The sequence below is a fragment of the Ochotona princeps genome, chromosome 21, assembly GCF_030435755.1.
Source record: "Ochotona princeps isolate mOchPri1 chromosome 21, mOchPri1.hap1, whole genome shotgun sequence".
NCBI classification, from domain to species: domain Eukaryota; kingdom Metazoa; phylum Chordata; class Mammalia; order Lagomorpha; family Ochotonidae; genus Ochotona; species Ochotona princeps.
In genome coordinates this window covers 21,279,729-21,295,721 of record NC_080852.1, presented here as the reverse complement: position 1 = coordinate 21,295,721, position 15,993 = coordinate 21,279,729, and the positions used below count along the sequence as shown (strand labels likewise).

Sequence of the window (15,993 nt, the reverse complement as noted above, 5' to 3'; positions counted from 1 at the left end):
TGTTCCCTTCTTCCCTCTGACCTGCCATCTGCTCCATCCTGCCCTGTGTAGGGCCCTGAGCAGAGTCAAGCTCTCTGGGACTCTGGGTGTTTGCAATATTCTAACAATAGGGACCTCATTTTCCCTTCTCTTGTGCTGAGGTGAGAGCAGAAGCTGCATGTGTCACATCACCCAGTCCACCACCGGTAACTAAGCACTGAATGAGGAGCCCACAGGTGATCAGGAGGCAGGAGCAGGCATGGTCTAAGTTCATGTGCTGTTGCTACCACAATATATCTAAAAGCAGGTGATTTACAGAGAAATCAACTTAGCTCAGGGCTCAGGAGACTTGCAAGTTCAGGAACACACGCTGGTCTCTGCTCAACACCTGGTGAGCTCCCTCTCAAGGCTTTAGAACATGGCAGGGACACTACATGGGAAAACAGTAAGTGGGCTAGTGTGGGTCCTTGTTTTCCATCAAAAGCCACTGAGGCCATCCTGGGGCGGGGCTGTACAAGGGCAAGTCCAGCCGACTTCATCAAATCCTACTTACCGCCAAAAGGCCCTGCCTCCAAATACTGCTAATCTAATAGTTTGAGTCCTACATTTCCAAAATAGAACTGTAGGTGGGAAACATTCAAGACACAGCATCCATCTTATATAAGAATATCAACTTTATAATTGGGCTTTTTAAGGGTTACCCTAAAAGTCAATTCCCATAGTTTAACTAAACAAAGATATTTAATTTAAAATTTCACAAAAACCTTAACCCTCACAGTCAGCAACTATAACCCAAGATGAGCTACCCATACAGAATCAAAAATTCTAGAACCAAAGGAAGCTTAGAGTACATTCTCTACATAAAAACCGCATTTTACAGTTGAGGAGATGGAGGCAAGCAAGAGACCTGCAAAATCAGAATATGACTGATGGTGTTGCTAGGCCTGGAACCCAAGGGGAGAGAGAGAGAAAGTGAGAGAGAAAGTGAGAGAGAGAGAGAGAGAGAGAGAGAGAGAGAGAGAGAGAGAGAGAGAGCCGACTCACAGCTTCCTCCAAGTGCTGCTGATCTGGATTGTCGTTTGGTGTGTGCCTCAAGATTTCTCGCAGAAGCAGAGGGTATTTCACCAGGCGGCTTCTTGGAATATCAAGGAAATTCCAGAGATCCAGTTTGCGGCTAAAGGGGGACTCTAAACATCGCTGTAGGAAATCCTGGACTCGGTGGTCTTGTTTTTTGTGGTCTAGGAGAGCTTTGGCGGCGACTTGATTGCTGCAGTAGCTGTCATAGGAGCTGAGACAAGGCAGCTAAGAAGGAAACATGAAAAGAAGGTTGGAACATCAAAACAGCTGCACCCTGGAGCTACAAGCCTTGTTGGACCTGAACAGACAGCCAACTGGTCTGCAGACCCGGACAACATTCCTCTCTCTGTGTGGCTGGAAGAAACTAGTGCTATCTTCAAACAGCAAACCCTGGGCAGTTTTCTTAGTCTCTGGCTTGTTTTCATAAAGTGATTTTCTTAGCTGTATGTTTAATTTGATTGCTAAGGTCCCTATCAGAAATTTGTTCCTATTTTCTGCCAACCCAAACCAGGCAGAAAAGAACCAGAATTATTACACATGCATACAGTTTATAATCTACCTAACTGAACCAAAGCATCCAGTAAGGCAAAAGCCACCTATATTTTTTAAAAAAAGAGGTAGCATTTAAGATTGTCCATAAGAAATCCATGTAGGACACTTGGTGGCACGTGCATAAAAAGCAAAGGGTCAGACCCCAGAGCTGAGTACTTGAGTTTCTTGGTGTAAATACCTTCACATTCATTTTTATTTATTTGTTTGTTTGTTTAAGGTTTATTTCATTTACTTGAAAGGCAGAGTTACAGAGAAAGAGACATCTTCATTCTCTGGTTTACTCTGCAAATGGTTGCAATGGCTGGGGCTGGCTCAAGCCAAAGCCACACGCTTGGAACTCCATCCAGGTCTCCCGTGTGGGTGCAGGGACCCTGTACTTGGGCCTTTTTCTGTTTTCCCAGGTGCATTACCAAGGAGATGGATTGAAAGTGGAGCAACTGGGACTAAAACAGGCACTCATACGGGATGGTGGGATCACAAACACTGTCTTAACCTGCTGTGTTAACACTGGTCATGCCTTCATGTTGGCTTTAAGATGACCTGATTCTAAGGCAACCTAATTATAAAGGGCCTCAAGAAGTTAAAGCAAGGGCCAGCATGGTAGCTTATCAGGCTAATCCTCTGCCTGCAGCACTGGCATCCTATATGGGTACTGGCTTGGGTCCCAGATGTTCCACTGCCAATCTAGCTTCTTGCCAATAACCTATGAAAGCAGTGGTAAATGGCTCAAGTCCTTGGATTTCTGCACCCACATGGGAAACCCAGAAGATACTCCTGGTTTCTGGCTTCAGATTGGCTTAACTCTGGCCATTGTGGCCTTTTGGGGAGTGAATCAGTGGACGAAAGATCTCTATCTCTTCCCCCTTCCCTTTCTGTAAAACTGCCTCTCAAATAACAATAAACAAAATCTTTAAAAAGAAAGAAGTTAAAGCAAAAATGGAATTTTTTGCTTTGCTAATGCACCTAGGAAAACAGAAAAAGGCCGAAGTACAGGGTCCCTGCACCCACACGGGAGACTTGGATGGAGTTCCAAGCGTGTGGCTTTAGCCTGACCCAGCCCCATCCATTACAATGGATAGAAGGTTGCGTACACCACTGCCCTACCCTGTAAAAGGTTTCAATCCAAGAGGCTTGGGGCTTTGTACTGGACCTACTATCTAGCAGACACGTAAGCATGTGTTATAGAGGTTATCAAGCCACTTGGGACACGAGCATCCTCTTTCAGAGTGCTTGGGTTCAACTTCTAACTCCATTCCTGACTCCAGTTTCCTGCTAATGTGCATCCTCGCAGGCAGCAATGATGGCTCAAGTACTTGGTTCCTACCATCCACATGGGAGACCTGGATTCAGTTCCCAACTACTGGCCCCAGGTCCTTACAGACATCTGCAGGGAGCGATCTGCCTGTCTCTCATTCAACACACACAGTTTGTTCCGAATGAATAAATTAATTTTGAATCGATCATAGAATCCATATCTGATGATTTGCAAACATTGCTTACAAGTAAGGCATGACAAAAAAAGTAAAGCATGACAACATTTGAAAATTCATATATTTTGTTGCCCCTTTATACTTCTGATTAACATGAGTTTTCATGGTGTAACAAGCTAAGTCTTCCGTGAGACACCAGTATCCCATATAGGTGGTGGTTCAAGTCCACATTGCTCCACCTCCAATTCCGCTCCCTGTTACTGACCTGGGAAAGCAGTGGAGGTTGGTCCAAGTGCTTGGGTCCCTGCACTCACGTGGGAGATCTGGAAGAAGCTCCTGGCTCCTGCTTTGGATCACCTCAGCTCTGGCCACTGTGGCCATTTGGGAAATGAACCAGCAGATGAAATTCTCTCTCTCTCTACCTCTCCTCTCTCTATAACTCTTCCTTTCAAAAATAAATACATGTTAAATTATTTTTCCAATCCTTGAAACAAGAAAAAAAAATAAACAGGTTCATTTTTGAACATAGTACAGTGGTAATGTCTACTTTCCTTTTTATGGAAAAAAACTACTGTGTTTAAAAAAAAGTTCCAGAAATCTTTTCCTGAACCTTAGATGTGAAAGCAGTGATAATTGTTACACACAACCCAGATGCAGTGTTGTGGCATATAATTTAGATTTTCAGTGTCAATTAAAAAGGGCCTCAGGCCCTCTTAATTTCATTTCCACTTCCTCGCCTTCTAAAAAGACCTGGACATGCCGGATGCTTTCATCAAGGAAAAACAAATTGCAGTAACCATTGGATGTAAACTGGAAGAAACCCTGGACCACCTTGTTGCTCTCTGATGCTGCTCCTTGCTACCATGGCAACCAAACCAGGGGATGCTGGTATTCACACCTGAAAACGGTGCTTATTTCCTGGGTCTGACCTGAAAAGCTCTCCGATTCAGCCACAGGTTAGAAAAAGCCACAAGTGAGCTTCAACTAGATACAGGATGAAGAGCGTTCTCAAGTACAGCCACATCAACTTATTTCAGATGGGAGAGGTGAAAACAGAATGGTTAGGACAGACTCTGGGATTGGAGAGCTGAGTTCAAGACACAAGTCAGCAGCTCTAAGTCTCTGAGCTCGTTTCTTCTCCTACACCATGCATATCTGCCATGTCCTGTGCCTTCAGGGACAGGAAATGGGAGTGCCAAGCTTGACTCCTGGTAAAGGATCAGTCAGGATCAGCCCACATTGTTATTAAGTTTAGAGAAACAATTCTGATGAGAAAACCTGAGCCCAAGGCCTGTTCTTGCACCCTTCCTCCTACATCCCCCACAAGTCTCCGAAGGACTCAGATCTTTAAATAGACTATTGGAAATATAAAAAATCACATTTTTAAAAGAAAAGAAATTCTATCTCCTTTTCTTTTTTGCTTCCATGCGATCCTACCTCTCTTGCTGGAACTTAAAATTTCATGAGCAGCCAAATTAACATAAGAACTTGCTGCTTTGGAGAGCTCAGGAATTATTTTATTATCAACAGAAAATGTTAATGTGGACCTAAATCATTTGGGAAGCTGCTTCCTTGAGGGGGGAGGATTCCTCCATCCAGCAGGGTTGCTCTCTGAAAGCAACCACTCTGGTTGAGGTCTTCAAAGTCAAGGGCATGGACTAATTCATCCCAAAGACAGCAGGACTGGCCAGGGGCTGTCCCACTCAGAAGGCCTGCTCGTTTAAATGCAAGGTTTTGCTTTAAGCTTTCTTACCTTTTTTGGGGGGTGGAGGGAATAAATTAAAATTTTTAATGGGTGGAATGGGCTCTGACTCTTCTCGCTCCAAGTCCACTAATATGTTCGTTTTGTTCTCTTAGACAGGCCAGAACTCAAACAGATGAGGTGCTTGGTTTTCAGTTGGTACTTGCACAGACACATCAGTTCCAAGAGGGAAAACATCAAACAGTTTGTCAGAGCTGATACACTAGGGCCATTTCTCACTCAGGCTGGCAACAAAGTCCCCGCATCTGACGCTGAAGGATCCAGGCTGCAACACCTCTCCTTAGGTGGTGTGTGAAAAACTACTGCCAAAGTTGCCCCTGGATCAAATCAATTTTAAATAATAGTGCCACACATTTACTGCAGAAGAAAAGGTTATTAACAAGGCCAATTCCTGCAATTTTTGCTTTCGTTGAGAGTTGGTAATTTGCATATGATATCGAGGGAAACTGTGAGGTTCTACATTGCTCTATCGTCAAAAACAATGAATCACCCTGCCAGTCGGGCCATGTTGCCTCTTCTGCCCTCTTTGTTCCCATCAAAGCAATCTACAAACTTAGGAAATAGAGCAAGCATGAAGGTGGACTATCTCTTCTCATTACACCTTTTCTGTCTACAGATGGCCGGTTCTCATGGGAGAACGGAGGAAGCTAGATAATCGACCATGGCTCAAAATGAAATGAAGGTCAAAAAGATAAGATGAGCGATCCCTCCTGAAATATTAAGGCACATTTTCTGAATTATTCATCTTAGAACATGACTTGCCTTTCAGACACCCTTGGGGATAGTTCAGCCTTGGTGCTAAAATAGACTCCTGAGCTCAATCTATGCAAGTCATGAAACCCTCCAAGTTTCTTGATTAAGGCAGTAATTGAGAAGGCTAAGTCACAAAATCAATGCTAAAACTTTCCACACGTCCACTTGGCGTCAAAGGCAGAGGATCTGGAAGGTTTCAGGATGGTTAACATGCAGACAGAACGGGATACACAGAGCTCACACAGCGAGAGTAAGACTTACAGTCCACACAACCCTCACTGAATGGCGGAACGATTCCTGAGACCCGCTGCTAAACCACTTCCTGCCTATTTTTTCTGTAACACTGTGTGGATTGTTGGCATGAGGGACCTAACCCTGTCTAGAAGAAGCCATCAAAGTCATCTGCTTGCATCAGCTGCTTCATCACAAATGGAAAAAACCTGGGCTTGGGAAGAACACTCAAGTACTCCTGGAAGGAAACATGGACAATGGGGGTAGGGTAGCTGGGCCAAAAGAGAGAGTGTGTACCTTTTCTAAAGGAAATTAAACAAATTAGCCACAACATTATAGACCCAACAGAACATAACTTAAGTCACAGGACCATAAATTAATTATCTAGGGCTACAGCTACTATCTTTGTTTATTTAGGAAAATGAACGGGTCATGGTTGGGATGCTCAGCATGTCCCCAGCTCACACACATCAACAAATTTACTTAATAAACTGTTTATAAAACTACATTTTAATATGTATTTGTGCATTTATTTTTAATTTGAAGAGAAGAATGAATGAGGTAGGGGCAGAGGGAGATTGACTCTATCCATTGCTTGACTCCTCGAATTCCTACAACACTTAGGGTTGAGCTATGCCAAAGCCAGAAACCTGGAACTCAATCCATGTCTGCCATGGGGGTAGCACAAACCCAAGACCTTGAGCCATCATCTGCTGCCTCCCAGGGTGTGCATCAGCAGGAATGCAAAGCAGATGAGGACTCACACAGAGGATGTGGGCTCCCCAAGCAGCCTCTAAAGCATGGTACCAAATGCCTATATTCACATGTTTATGAGAGTGGAAGAGAGGATTGGAGGACGACAAAGAGAAACACACAGCACGCTGGGGTGGGGCGAGACAGTGCTCATCTGATGGTTCACTCTTAAATGCTGGCTCATTCCCCAGAGAATCACAATGACCACTGCTGAAGATGAGCTGAAGTTGGGCTACCAAGACAGGGACTCACCCACCTGCTGCCTCCCAAGGAGTACAACTGTAAGAAGATGAAATCAGGAGCACAGCCAGGACTTGAACCAGGCACTCTGATATAAGGCATGGGTGTCCCAAGCAACAACCCGACTGTCGATCAAAACCCTTTTTGAAACTACATTTTGATCAAGAATCTTTTGCTTCTAATAGCCTGCAAAGACTCTTTTTTTGGGGGGGGTACACAAGAATATATAAACGTATTCTTACTACATTAAAAATGTCCTTATCATATTAGTAGTGACTTGAATTGACTACAAAATAGTTCTATTTTATCTGATAGGAAACTAGTAACAGTTTCCTATGTACCTTTACTTATTGCAAAAAGATCATGTTATCTCTAAATGCAATGAATTTAAAATAAGGGAAAAATTGTTGTTACACTTCAAGGGGATAAAGCCTAAGTATATAAAATTTAGTTACATCGTCTTCTCATGTGAAAGCAGTATTTACCAATCAGAAAAGTCTAGCTAAAAAACTGAAATTGCATCCAATTCACCCACGACCAAATAATTTTCTTACCCAACCCACGAGGATGGGACCAACGTGCTCAGTTGAGCCATCAGGCTTCCGAACATCTCGGAGCTGGCTGAGGAGCGCTGGCAAGAAACACAGAATGTTTGTGTTGTTAGACAGGAAGAGGGCTGGAAGTCAGCTCTGGGTTATTCACGTTATTACATAATCACTGACTTGTTATAAGGCAACTCAATTAAGGCTACAAGTCACGACCCATCCTGGAACCAAATTATACCTTCATGCAGAGGAATTAGAGAGTCCAGTGTTCCAAAAATTTGATTCAGCTCCTGTTCCGTCATTATGGAGAGTTTCAACATGGGGTCGTGATAGGCCTGCGTGAGAAGAACGTGAGATGGAAACAGACATTTAAAATCACAGGAAGCTGCTTGTGGAAATATTCCTGAGTGGTCCCTCATGGTACCTAACACTAGGTCCCCCTGACAGCTTATCCCACAATGTTACAGAAACAACAGATGTGGCCGGAAGACAGGAGAATCCAGCCTTGCTGTGAGAGCCTTGTGTGTGTGTGTTTAAATTATTTTTACTATTTATTCATTTATTTGACAAGCAGTGCAAAAGAGGGAGCTCTTTCATCCACTAGTTTATGACCAAAATGGCTGCAACACCCAGGTCTGGGCCATGCCGAGCCAGGAGCCAGAAACTCCATTGGGGTCTCCCACTTGAGTGGCAAGGGTCCAAGTACTGGACCATCTTCTGTTGCTTTCCTAGACACATTAACAGGAAGCTGAATCAGAAGTGGAGCAGCCAGTACAGCTGACACAGGATGCTGGTGTTGCAATCAGTGGCTTAAGCTGATGTGCCACAACACTGATCCTATTTTATATTTTTGAGAGCTTATTTTTCCAAAGCTATTTCAGTCCAGTACATCAAAGAGTGTAAATCCTAAAGTAGGGCATGTTGGATTGCTATAACATTTTAAAGACATCAGTAAGATCCTACAGCTGCAGATACTTGTACTTGATTCAAAGTTAGCTATCAGCAGATTCTTGTGCAGTTATGATACATATAAAGGAAAACATGCAGTCGGTATCCTTTCCTATTAATCTAAAGCAAAGGAGGCAAACCTCTGCCAATCTTGTTACCTCTATTAAAGTTAATTAAACAAGCATAGCTACACCTAGGGCACTGTAAATAGAGTAGATGGAAGAAGACCTTTGCACCTTGGGCCCCTGTACCCAAGTGGGAGACCAGGAAGAAGCTTCTGGCTCCTGGCTTCACATAAGCCCAGCCCCTGCAGTCATTTGGAGTGAACTAGCAGAGGGGGATCTTTCTGTCTCTCCCTCCTTCTGCAACTTTGCCTTTCAAATAAATAAATCTTAAAAAAAAAAAACAACACCCCACTACTAGATATTAAAAACCTTACGGAAAATTAAATCCATGATTTAATAAATGATTCAAGTTTGGAAACAGAAAATGTCACATGAGAGCAAAAAGCTTTCAAATCACCACCACTCAGGAGTCCAAGAACTAAGGCTTTAAAGAGGAGTTCCATGATTTGGGAAAAGGTGGTACACTTTCAGAACAAGGGAATTGTGCTCTGAGTTGGCTCCTGGAGGAGAGGTTGACATGGATGGCTCAAAGGAAAGAAGAGGGTGTCAGGATGGCAGGACCCCCAACAGCCAAGGATGGCAGTGGGAGAACCCTGAGAAAGGTGCCTGCCTTTGTGCAGGAAGGAGCAAAGGCACATGTGACCAGTATGGAGTCTCCCAGAGTCACCTGCCTCCTTTGTCCACTCTCATCTCCCCCTCCTCCAGCCATGTCTAAACCTGAATTTTCTGGCTGTGTCCATGTAAAGCCTGGGTGGCCATTTACACATGAGCAGATCCTTTAGATAAAGGAGGCTCTTCTAACTCTTTAATGTGTTTGAGGAGGCTGTGAATGCAAGATAAGAAATCTGGATTTTTAGCTTTGAGGCCATGGGTGGCAGTGAGCTGTCACTTGAATGTAAAGGTTTCTAAGGAAGGCTTGCTGTCAAAAACACATAGGCTGGGGCTGGCATTGTGGTATAATGGGTTAAACTGCCACTTGTGGTGCTGGCATCCCATATCAGAGTGCTAGTTCCAATCCCAGCTATTCTACTTCAGAATCGGTTCTGTGCTAATGTGCCTGGCAAGGCAGAGGATGGCAGCCCAAGCATTTGGGGCCCTGCATCCATGTGGAAGACTCAGGTAGAGTTTTGGATCCTGGCTTTAACCTTACCCGGCCCCGGCTGCTGCAGCCGTTTGGAGAGGGAAACAGCACATGGGAAATCTCTTTCTCTATCACCCTATCTTTTAAATAGATAGGTACATGTTTTAACAGATTTATTTATTTGTTTTTATTGGTAAGTCAGATATACAGAGAGGAGAGACAGAGAGGAAGATCTTCTGTCCATTGATTCACTCCCCAAGTGGCCACAATGGCCAGAGCTGTGTCGACCCAAAGCCAGGAGCCAGGAGCCTATTCTGGGTCTCCCACATGGGCACAGGGTCCCAAGGCTTTGGGCTGTCCTCAACTGCTTTCTCCAGGCCACAAGGCAGGGAGTTGGATGGGAAGCAGAGCCACCGGGATTAGAACCAGTGCTCATATGGGATCCCGGCACTGCAAGGCAAGGACTTTAACCACTAGGCTATAGTGCTGGGCCCAAATAAATATATTTTTAAAGGGATATACACATTACAAGGGACAGGTTTCCTCTTCATGTTGATATTGATCAAGAGGAAGTCAGTCTATAATGGATGCTGACTGATATGAGGGTATGCCAGTACCTCAGTTTACCACTCTGCAAACGCTGAAATGAACTGGTTTCTCCGTTCATTTCAAAATACACACAAAGTCAGGCCTCTGACGAGCTCTGTTTCCACCATATTCCCCACTTCCAGGACTGCTGAAATAGGCTGTTCTCAGTTGCTGAACTGTCTTGCTCATCAATCATCACACCAGGAACATGGAATTATTCAGAGGAAAAAATTTAGCTCACTCCAATGACTGCTGGATTGGAATGTACCTTTTTTGCTAATTTCAAGTCCTCTATTAAGTCTTCTTCTCCTTGGGAAAGCTCAAAGATGGCCTGCAAAAACACAAAAACAAAAACGAATCATTGAACTCTCCATGTGTGACAGTAAATTCAAATGGACAGTTCCAGCACTCAACATCCCCAATTTACTTATTTAAATATTCAAAGAGTATTCTATAGAGTTAAATTGACCCGGAGTAAATGCATTGAGTAGCTAGAATCTGCAAAGAAACAATATTGTGGATAATTTCTATATAAGCTACTTCTCTGTGAGAGAAAGAGGCTCTCTACAGGTTCCTTCCTTTTTGTAAAATTAAAGCTTTATTTTAGTTTAGAGGCAGCATGATAGACACAAAGGGACAGAGTGCAGGGTTGGGGGGTGGTCTGGGTGGCAGGGGCCCAGCACATGGGGACCAGCTTCTTGCTTTCCCAGGTATACTAACAGGGAGTTGGACTGGAAGCACAGTAGCTGGGACTCCCAGGGGCAGTTAAATCTGGGATGCCAGAGTTGCAAGATGGTGGCTTAACCTGCTGAGCCACAATCTTAGCCTCTCTTTAATTAACTAAGTTGGAAGGAGGGAGGAAGGAGGAAGAGGAAGAGAGAAAAAGAGAGGATGAGAGAGAGAGAGAGAGAGAATCTCTCACTTGCTAGTTCATTCCCCAAATACCCACAACAGCCCAGGCCGGGCCAAGTGGAAACTAGGAACTGAGAAACTCACTCAGGTCTCTCATGTGGGTGCCAGGAACCCAGTGACTTGAGCCACTGCTTGTTGCCACTCAGGGCGCACATCCGCAGGAAGCTAGCAACAGAAGTGGAGCTGGATCTCAAATCTAGGCATACTGACATAAGATGTGGACATCCCAGTCAGTGTTCTTAAAAACTACGACAATTGCCTGCCCCTCGTATATGTTTCTAACCCAACAAAACACCTTTGATGTTTACAACATCGATGCAGTTAGGCACAACAGGAAACTACTTTAGGTAATATAAAATCAGTTTGAGCCATGGATTCAACATCTTCGTTTGGAAAATTTCAGTAATGGGCTGTCACAGTTCATTTATGGTGAATCTCAACAGGAAGTTTTATACCTATCATCTACTTGTCTTGCGCCTGCAATAACAGGAAGAATCCAACATTTTATCACTCTAAATAAAGTCTGGTGAAGTTAATTCATCCTAAATTATTTCTCAGTTCCACAAAAGTACAATAAATAAAATTATAGCAGCAGGCTGTGTGCTACCGTGTATAAATGGGCCATTTCTAATTAGACTCTATTAAACCGTCATCACTGTAAAAGCTATAATGCACAGAGCACTTTTTCATGCTCGTGTGGGGGGTTCAAATCATTGTCAAGCATCACCTTATTAAAGGTCAGTTCTGGGGCTACTGCATTTCATTTTTTTAAATGTAGAAATGTAAGCTTTATTTCTTTTTTTAAGATTTATTTATTTTTTCATTGCAAAGTCAGATTTACAGAGAGGAGAGACAGAGAAGATCTTTCATCACTGATTCACTCTCCAAGTGACTTCAATGGCTGGAGCTGAGCTGATCTGAAGCCAGGAGCTTCTTCTGGGTCTCCCATGTGGGTGCAGGGTCCCAAGGCTTTGGACCATCCTTGACTGCTGCTTTCCCAGGCCACAAGCAGGGAACTGGATGGGAAGCAGGGTGGCCGAGATACGAACCAACCCCTATATGGGATCCTGGTGCATGTAAGGCAAGGACTTTAGCCACTAGGCTACCGGTCCGGGCTCTAGTGCATTTATTATAAGAGGGAAAGAGTAAGTGGACTTCAGACAAGTTGATGGTGGTGGTGGGTGATGATAACCAGTAGGCTGTTTGGTAAGCAGGGAGGCAGGCTCCTGGGCTGGGGGCTGGGTGTGGCAGCCTTTCCTGGAGCTAGGGAAAGCATCGTGACACTCTTTTTTACTTTCAAATAATTTTAGATTCAGTTCTCTGCATACATCACTCTGCTGGCCCCGATGGCAGCAACTTCCACAGCTATCGTGTGTTCTCAGAATCAGGAAATGTACTCTTAACAGCTAGGCCAAACATCCACCCCTTAAAACCTTTATTTACTTATAGAATTTTTGAACAGATGAATTCATCTACATGGCACTAAGTATATGGTACACAGATACACAGTCAAAACCTTCCCTTTCTTCCAAATCCCCCACCTAGCAACAATACTGCCAGTATCTTCGGTGTTCTTTCAAAAACAGCTTATGTGGGGGGAATCACAGTACCTATAAAACACTGTGTCACATGATGCAATGTAATTAATAATAATAAAAAAAACAGCTTATGGTTCTACAGGCAAATCAGTATGTGCACATACAATCTCTATGTCAGGGGTAAGATGAAGTGTTTGCAAGGTGAAGACGTTAGCCACTAGGCTACTGCACCAGGCCCTGGACATCCATTCTTGAACCAGCTCCCGGCTTCTCTTAACGGATGTTCAGGTTCTTACCGAATTGGTACTATTTTTTTTTTTTATTATTATTTAACTTCATTAATTACATTGTATTATGTGACATAGTTACATAGATACTTGGGTTCTCCCACCCCTGCCCAAACCCTCCCACCATGGTGGATTCCTCCACCTTGTTGCATAACCACAGCTCAAGTTCAGTTGAGATTCCCCCATTGCAAGCATACACCAAACATAGAGTCCAGCATCTTATTGTCCAGTCAAGTTCAACGTCTTCTTAGGTATACCCTCTCTGGTCTGAAGACAGAGCTAGCAGAGTATTATCCCAGTCAATTGAAAGCTCCATCATACCATCAGTAAAAATTTACATCATTATGGAATTAATTGACATAGTAATGAGTAACCCTAGTGGCTAAAGTCCTTGCCTTGCATGCACTGGGATTCCATACAGGTACCGGTTCATATCCCAGCGCTCCATTTCCCTTCCAGCTCCTTGCTTGTGGCCTGGGAAAGCAGTTGAGGATGGCCCAAAGTCTTGGGACCCTGTGCCCATGTGGCAGACCCAGAAGAAGCTCCTGGCTCCTGACTTTGGATGGGTACAGCTCCGGCCATTGTTCACTTGGGGAGTGAACCAGTGCATGGAACATCTTCCTGTCTCTCCTTCTCTCTGTAAATCTGAATTTACAACAAAAATAAATAAATCTTTTAAAAAATATTTATTTATATTTATTACAAAGTCAGATATACAGAGGGGAGGAGAGACAGAGAGGAAGATCTTCCATCTGATGATTTATTCCCCAAGTGACCACAACAGCCAGTGCTGCACCGATCCGAAGCCAGGAGCCAGGAACTTCCTCCAGGTCTCCCATGTGGGTGCAGGGTCCCAAAGCTTTGGGCCATCCTCAACTGCTTTCCCAGGCCACAAGCAGGGAGATGGATGGGAAGTGGAGTTGCTGGGATTAGAACCGGCATCCATATGGGATACCGGTGTGTTCAAGGCGAGGACTTATACTACTAGGCCACTGAGCCGGGCCCAAAAATAAATAAATTTTTAAAAAACATAAAAGTAAAAAATCAGCATTGCTATGATGCATGATCTTACCCATCTGTTTTGTCACTTCTATACCAGTAGATCTGGCACTGGTGAGTCAAGGAAAGGTTCCAGGTGCCACTTCTGCTTATGTCAGTTCTTCCACCAAAATCCAAATATTCTCAGGATCTTACCAGATGTTACACATCTAGATGAAGAGTTCAGCACAGCTTGCAATGCTTGCAGGGAATGTATTGAATCATACACCACAGGACATTTTTCTACCAAGCGGAACCAAAGTTACACTGGTATAAATGGCACATTAAAAAATATGTGCATCTAAAATATAACTAAGGTGAAGATTTCTGCAAACTGCAGAATCCTAAATAGACACTTCGTTTCATTTTTCCTATAAACGCGTAAGTCTGAATTTGTCACATCAGTTTTTCTTTCGAAAGTGCAGGCCGCACCCACCCAGCTGGGTACTGGGTTCTCAGTTCCTTCTGTGAGGTCTGACACTCTGTTTAATCTCCTTCCGTGAACGCAATGAAGCCTGGATCTGGAGTCTGGGGTACAGACACTGTGTGAACCCCCACCTGCAGAGAACATGACGGCCTTCTCCCTAAGCCCAGAGGCCTACCTCCTGCCGTTTGATCTCCTTGGACGTAAGCATCTGATTGACGCACACATCGAAGGTCTCACTCCACAGCTTGCTGTCTCTACGCTTGGTGCTCGACGGGGCGGCATTTCGGGACCAGGGCCGGGAGCCAAGGATGTCAGGGCGGCTCTCGCTGCGGAAGCTAATGGAGCGCTGAACAATGAGAAAAACAAACTGTCAGGACGGGCTGGGTCTGCAGAACAGCTTCCTGCAGCTGACAGAACATTAATCACGTGTGCGCAAGAGAGGACATGGCCATGGGGCCTCTGGGGGTGGGCACTGCCCCGAGCCTACGTGCTGAGGAAAACTGTTCCTGTATACGTGCCAGGTGTGTCTGATCTGTCTGACCTGAACATGTAGGCCAAAGCCCTGCAGAGAGGCAACTATAAGATAAGAGATTATTCTAGATCTTTCCTCCACCCTTATAGAACTGCACGGGGTGATGATAGTGGTTGGCCTTGGGGCAGGTGGAGGGATGTATGCATCTGGTCAATCCTTCTAGACTCTTCCTCTTGCTAACAACAGAATCCCACATCCTTGGGTATCCTGTCCTTTTTTTTTTTTTTTTTTTTTTTTTTTACGATTTATTTATTTATTACAAAGTCAGATATACAGAGAGGAGGAGAGACAGAGAGGAAGATCTTCTGTCCAATGATTCACTCCCCAAGTGACCACAATGGCCAGTGCTGCAGTGATCCAAAGCCAAGAGCCAGAAACCTCTTCCAGATCTCCCATGTGGGTGCAGGGTCCCAAGACTTTGGGCCATCCTCGACCACTGCTTTCCCAGGCTACAAGTAGGGAGATGGATGGGAAGTGGAGCTGCCGGGATTAGAACTGGTGCCCATATGGGGTCCAGGTGAGGACTTTAGCTGCTAGGCCACTGCACCGGACCTGGTTATCCTATTTTATATTGCTTGTGTGAGGTCCTCTAGACCTGACAAGATTATTTTACCACCCTACTTCAGGCCTGGGCACTGATTCCACAAAATTTGCCATGTTATTGAAGGGCAGAAAAAAAAAAGCATGCTTATTCCTTCAGAACAGCTGAGTTCAAGACAAACTCAAGCAGGTGCTTCTTCTAGAAACTCTGAGGTCACAGAAGAAAGAACATGCTGCAGGAGCTGGCATTGAGGCAAATGGGTTAAGGCACTATTCACACACACCAAATACTGGAACAGCAGTTCCAGCCCTGACCACTCCACTTTGGATTCAGGCCCCTGCTAATGATCCTGGTAGAGCAGCAGAAGATGGCCCCAGTATTTGCTCCCCTGCCATCCAGGTGAGAACCGGGCTCCTCACTTTGTCCTGGCCCAACCTCAGCTGTTGTATCCATTTGAGAAGCGAACTAGCAGTGGAAGATTTCTGTGTCTCTGTCACTCTCCTTTGTCAAATAAACAAATGGATCTTTTAAAAATAAGAATAATCTTCTGCAGGACGGTAAAAGGGATACACAGAATGAAGGAGGGGGACAGTGAGGGACTGAGGGAGGGAGCAAGCTCTGCTAATGTTGTTTGAATCCCTGGATCACACTGTG

General features: G+C 44.4%; 1 protein-coding gene across 7 annotated transcripts in view; it reads right to left on the bottom strand.

Moving 5' to 3' along the window:
* The window catches only part of ARHGEF3 (Rho guanine nucleotide exchange factor 3), a 284,081-nt gene that overhangs the window by 12,335 nt on the left and 255,753 nt on the right, over window positions 1–15,993 (bottom strand). For all 7 annotated transcript variants that reach the window (XM_058678451.1, XM_058678450.1, XM_058678454.1 and 4 more), the window contains 5 exons: window positions 14,442–14,612; window positions 10,333–10,395; window positions 7,561–7,657; window positions 7,332–7,408; window positions 1,024–1,281 (listed from right to left, as the gene is read on the bottom strand). In XM_058678451.1, the coding sequence (XP_058534434.1) occupies window positions 1,024–1,281; window positions 7,332–7,408; window positions 7,561–7,657; window positions 10,333–10,395; window positions 14,442–14,612 (666 nt within the window). The remainder of the gene's footprint in view (window positions 1–1,023; window positions 1,282–7,331; window positions 7,409–7,560; window positions 7,658–10,332; window positions 10,396–14,441; window positions 14,613–15,993) is intronic.